This window comes from Nicotiana sylvestris, chromosome 8 (genome assembly GCF_000393655.2).
Source record: "Nicotiana sylvestris chromosome 8, ASM39365v2, whole genome shotgun sequence".
NCBI classification, from domain to species: Eukaryota; Viridiplantae; Streptophyta; class Magnoliopsida; order Solanales; family Solanaceae; genus Nicotiana; species Nicotiana sylvestris.
This window is the reverse complement of record NC_091064.1, coordinates 211,524,583-211,530,360: the sequence shown is the minus strand read 5'-3', so window position 1 is coordinate 211,530,360 and position 5,778 is coordinate 211,524,583. Positions and strand designations below refer to the sequence as shown.

General features: G+C 35.3%; 1 protein-coding gene across 1 annotated transcript; it reads left to right on the top strand.

Annotated features, from left to right (window-relative positions):
• The first annotated feature begins 1,071 nt into the window (after positions 1–1,071).
• Positions 1,072–5,778, top strand: LOC104246352 (hydroxymethylglutaryl-CoA synthase-like). The gene is made up of 12 exons (XM_009802161.2): positions 1,072–1,487; positions 2,007–2,113; positions 2,587–2,719; positions 3,236–3,379; positions 3,508–3,666; positions 4,035–4,108; positions 4,199–4,274; positions 4,369–4,424; positions 4,513–4,600; positions 4,771–4,911; positions 5,009–5,158; positions 5,313–5,778. The coding sequence occupies exons 1-12, from the start codon at positions 1,416–1,418 to the stop codon at positions 5,499–5,501; spliced, it is 1,389 nt and encodes a 462-aa protein (XP_009800463.1). The 5' UTR covers positions 1,072–1,415; the 3' UTR covers positions 5,502–5,778.

Genomic DNA, 5,778 nt, shown 5'->3' with positions numbered 1-5,778 from the left:
AAGCATTGAAATTTCCCGATTAACCAGAAACTTCAAATAATTTTGTAAAATGAATGGTTCAACTAATTAAAAACAGATAATCCATTAGATTCTAATTCCAGACCCGGCCATAGACACGTGAAACACATAGGCAGAGGGAAGTTGGGGCATAAGGGCTTGGCTGTCAGTTGCAAATTAAAGATCCTGGGTTCTCATCTTTTATGGAAAAGCAGATTTGTCGGCCCACCTGATATTTTTCAAAAACGTATTTATTCATAATTAATGTTTGCAAAATAATTGTATTTTATTTGGTTTTTTAGTTCTTTATTTATGGACCAAAGATGGATTTACATTTTTTATTATAGACTAATTAGTGCAAATTGACACCATTTGTTTGACACATTCGTGGGGATAGTGCACAAACAGTCATTCTTAGGCTGCTATTTAGAAATTAGCCAACAATTATTTTATTCTAAAAATTTGAACTAAAAATCTTATATTCAGGATAGTTCAGGACGTTTGTGCCCTAAAAAATCGAATATGAAAATTGAAATTTAAGAAATATTGACTAATTCCCAAATAACAACTATTTAAAATGGCTATCTGGTGTCATTTTTACCAGTAGGTGCTTAAAATATTATTCCATCCATTACATTTATGTGACGAATTTTGACTTGATATAACGTTTAAGAAAACAAAAGAATTTTAAAATTTGTGGTCATAAATATGTCATACTCAACATTTATGCGATGATAAAAATTCTAAAATTTATAGCCTTAAATATATTATAATATTTATATGACTATAAAAAAATTTCAGTAATAATAAAGTATTAGTATTTCTATTTTCCAATATAAAAAATATTTATTTTTTGAATAAATTAATAAAAAATATAATGTTACATAAATGTGAAAGAACAAAAGACACAAAAACAGATAATAGGACGAGATTTTGACCGAGACCTCTTTGTGGATCCCAGTTAATCATCCGGGAAAAAATTGATATAATTATGGAGCAATTATTTAGAGGGTAGCTCTGGCGTAATTAATAAATTGTTGCTGACTTACGGGTTCGAGGTTGTGTTTCCATTCCGACATATATTGCATTCAATAGACTCAGCGAGCTTTGTGCACCAGTATTTATCCTATTTTGGAAAATGACGGGTCGTCGCGAAATCTGCATTTGAGGGGTGCGATAGTAGTATATAAATTGAACGGAAACATGCGAAGGCTTCTCAACACACAACAACCCCCACTCATCTTCTTTCTTCCTTAGAGAATCACTCGGACGTCTCTCTCTCTCTTTCCGACCTTCTAGGATTTCGTCTTGAACATTCTCCTCGCCGGAGAAAGAAACACCGGCGTCCCGTGATTGAAGGTTTATTTTTTTGATCTTGTTAATTTTTGTGCTCAAAATTTACAGTTGAAACAATCGAAATGGCTTCTCAACCGAAGAATGTCGGAATTCTTGCCATGGAGATTTACTTTCCTCCTACTTGCCTTCAGCAGGTAAAAGTTTGTACATCAAATTGTAAATACGTACATCTACATGCGTATAATTATAAATACTTTCAGATGTATATCTACGATTGTATTTTGGTGCTGTAATTTGGACGAGGGAAGAAAATGAAGAAAGAGTGACGAAACTCGATTTTTTTTGGATAGAGCTTTTCGCTATGTAATAATCACCATTTAAAATCTCGAAATGCCTCTGTTATTGCGATTTTAATTTTCTGAAGAAATTGTTATTTTACCTTAAATTGAGTATTGTTACCTTAGTGTTGTTATAAAGAGAAAGTCAATAATTGTTCCGGACGTTAGGAACCACTTTGTTTTAGATCTAATGATTAATAAATCTAAGATCATAGATTTTAATTTATTGTACTTGCATGTCACATGTATTGTGACATAATGTGACATTCATGTTGACCTTTTAGTTTTGAAGAAATAGATCTGCTAATAGAACTTCTCGACATTTGGATTGTGATTGTTTTGAAATTTTAATTTCTGTAAAATTGCGATGTATAGGAAGTATTGGAGGCTCATGATGGAGCAAGCAAAGGCAAGTATACAATTGGTCTTGGACAAGATTGCATGGGCTTTTGCACTGAGGTTGAAGATGTTATATCGATGAGGTACACAGCTAACTTTAGTAGCTGCAAAAACGACTACTCCCTCCGTCACAAATTATGTGATGTTGTTTGATCAAGTGTGGAGTTCAAGAAAAGAGGAAGACTTTTGAAACTATTAGTCTAAAACAAGTCATAAACATTTGTGTGAAATATCTCATTAAAGGTAAAATAGGAAATTTAACGTTAAATTATATTTAAATATAAAAAGTTTCATTCTTTTGGAGACAAACTAAAAAGGAAAAAATATCACATAAATTGGGACAGAGGGAGTACTACTATACCTACCAATTCCAAACTAGTGGGGATCAGATAAGTGAATCCTATATAATTGTTCTGCTTCATTTGGTCCGATTTAATTTCATTACTTAAATATTTGTGTTTTAGGACATGTTAGGAATTGGGACTAACTTTATTAGTTAATCATGCAAAAGTGATACTATGTTTGCTTCTGTTCTCATTAAATTTTTCATCTTTAGCTTGACAGCTGTTACTTCCCTTCTGGAGAAGTATGCTATTGATCCAAAGCAAATTGGCCGGCTAGAGGTTGGAAGTGAAACTGTTATTGACAAGAGCAAATCCATCAAGACATTTTTAATGCAAATATTTGAGGTACTGGCTATTGCTTCTAGGCAATGTTGAATAGAAAATAGTCTATTATGGTTTGTTCAAATGTGTGGCCAAGTGAGACTTAGCTGCTAAGCCTGTGAGTCACGTACTGTTGATCACTGCTGATTAGCTCAAAATATAATATTTGTTGCAGCCGAAGTTTTTTTCCAATTAAAAAAAAATTGTTGCAGCCAAGTATTATAAAAGATGTGAAATGTTTAAGACTTTAGGTCACTTATTGTGCATTAAGTATGTCCTAGTTTCATCTTGGGCCTCAAATTTAGCTGATCCTTTGTTACCCTTCTATATTGTCACCTAAGTGAAAAAATAAGTAACTCCTCCAAAATGAGATTACTATTTGCTGTCACATTTATCCTTGGATAATAAAATGTTCATTGCACCATTGTTGCTTGTTTGTCTTTATTGACTTTCCTCTTCACTGCTAAAGCTTTACCTTATGCGTATAACATATGGTGATCATAAAACTTATCCTGGTTCTGCACCATTTCAAACAAACAGAAACATGGGAATACTGACATTGAAGGAGTTGACTCAACTAATGCCTGCTATGGGGGAACTGCTGCATTGTTCAACTGCGTAAATTGGGTGGAAAGCTCCTCATGGGATGGACGCTATGGACTTGTAGTATGCACAGACAGTGCGGTATGATCATCATCTTAATGCATTCTACTTGCTTTTTGTCTAATGCTTTCCTTATTAAATTCATAGTGTGAATTATATTGTGCCTTTGCATGAGCATTATTAACTTGTTCAAGAGCTTCTGTTCACAGGTCTATGCAGAGGGACCTGCTCGGCCCACTGGAGGAGCTGCAGCCATTGCTATGCTTGTGGGGCCTGATGCTCCTCTAGTGTTTGAAAGCAAGATCAGGGCTAGCCATATGTCCCATGCCTATGATTTTTACAAGCCGATCCTTGACAGTGAATATCCAGTAATTCCCCTTTATCCCTGTTTGTCTTGTTGATCATCAGTTTCACATGAATGTTTCAAAGTTCTATTTTGCTCTAAGTGTTGGGTTAAATTTGTTGTTGATTTTTTGAGGTAGTGTGTGTTGAAAGTGATATAACTTGATAGAATTTTTTTGAAAGGTACCACTCGCTGGTACCTTAAACAATATTTTTTGGTTGTTACGGAAATTGGATGAATATTTTATCAGGAAAAAATGTGTTGCATGACAATCTGTACACTTTCAGTATCTCTTATCAATTCCTTATTGTACCAAAGTTGTGCACGCTGCATCATCACTGTTGAAGCTTCAGAATTTCTCATCTGCTCTGTATGATGTTAATTGTGTTGCAGGTGGTTGATGGTAAGCTTTCACAAACCTGTTATCTCATGGCACTTGATTCTTGCTACAAGAGTTTATGCAACAAGTAAGCCGCCGATTGATGTGTCTATATATTTGGAGTTGAGGCTTCTTAACTAGTATCATCTTTTAGTGACCTTTTCCTTCCATGTTTTAGATATGAGAAATTGGAAGGCAAGCAATTCTCAATGGCTGATGCAGCCTACTTTGTCTTCCATTCACCATACAACAAGGTAGCTTATGAGCCCCATACAGATTCATAATTTTTTCCTACTTCTCTAAATAAATTGATTTAACAGTTATCTGAATCTTTTCTTAATCTTGCAGCTCGTGCAGAAGAGCTTTGGTCGATTGCTGTTCAACGACTTTCTAAGGAATGCTAGGTGTGTTAGAAATCTTCTGTTAGAAAGGAATTTTCTTATTGTTTAAAGGAATTCGTTGGACTAATCATTCCCATTTCTGCATTTGCAGCTCTGTTGATGAGTCTGCCAAACAAATCCTGGCTCCCTTTGAATCCTTAACCGGCGATGAAAGCTACCAAAGCCGTGATCTTGAGAAGGTTCACTAACAATTTCCTACTCTTTCTTCCTTAAATATGTCTTTATTTTACAAGTGATCTCCTGCGATTGTCATCCAGTACTTCACTCAAAATGATGAAATGAAGTCTTAAAGTAGGATAAATAGCTTGAAGACTGAACTGAAAATGGAATTCTATTATGCATATTACAGGCATCCCAGCAAGTTGCTAAACCATTTTATGACGAGAAGGTGCAACCTACCACATTGATACCAAAACAAGTTGGCAACATGTACACCGCGTCTCTCTATGCTGCTTTTGCATCCCTCATTCACAATAAGCACAACACATTGGTAAATACAAGTTGCTTTTCTTCTTTTGTTCCATTTGCTTGTTCATGTCCATTATCTACATTTTTCTTCCAGTTTCTGAATCATTTTGTTACCTCAGGCTGGTCAGAGGGTAATCATGTTCTCCTATGGGAGTGGATTGACTGCAACAATGTTTTCACTAAAGTTTAACGAAGGCCAACATCCTTTTAGTTTGTCAAACATTGCAAGTGTGATGAATGTTGCAGAGAAGTTGAAATCGAGACACGAGGTATGCTAAATTTTGATATACAACTCAATCGTGGATTTGGGCTCCATCATTGACTTTATTTAAGCTTAGATACCCGAGCAGCTGTTGGTGATTTTTTGTTGTATTATATCTCTTTTTTCATCATAACCCTGATTGACAATAACATCTGGTGCAGTTCACTCCTGAAAAATTCGTCGAAATAATGAAACTAATGGAGCACAGATATGGTGCCAAGGACTTTGTAACCAGCAAGGATTGCAGCCTTCTCGCACCAGGAACCTACTACCTAACAGAGGTTGATTCCAAGTACAGAAGATTTTATGCACAGAAGGCTCCCGAACATGGACTGGTCAACGGACACTAGGACACTGAACAAGTTCCTTGCACGGTGTAAGGCCATGTAGTTGGTTGGTGCTCTCTTAGTTCTTGTCAGCGCATAGAAGAATAACTAGTGCGTCTGCAGAGTTGATTCTTATTAAATATAGTTTCTTTTCCGGAGTAGATCCTATGCCTTTGTCTTTTTCAGTTCCCAACGAATTCTAATGTTCAGTGTAACCTGTCTCTACCTGTTTGTAAAATTATTCTAGATGATTGTAGAAGTCATCAAACCTAGTCTTGATTGAAATTCATTAATTTTCTCA

What these genes read in the sequence shown, in the direction of transcription:
- LOC104246352 (XM_009802161.2), top strand. Translation starts at nt 1,416, where the DNA reads ATGGCTTCTCAACCGAAGAATGTCGGAATTCTTGCCATGGAGATTTAC. An exon ending in TAGTATGCACAGACAGTGCG is followed by an intron (nt 3,380 to 3,507) that starts GTATGATCATCA and finishes TTCTGTTCACAG; the next exon opens with GTCTATGCAGAGGGACCTGC. An exon ending in TACAAGAGTTTATGCAACAA is followed by an intron (nt 4,109 to 4,198) that starts GTAAGCCGCCGA and finishes TCCATGTTTTAG; the next exon opens with ATATGAGAAATTGGAAGGCA.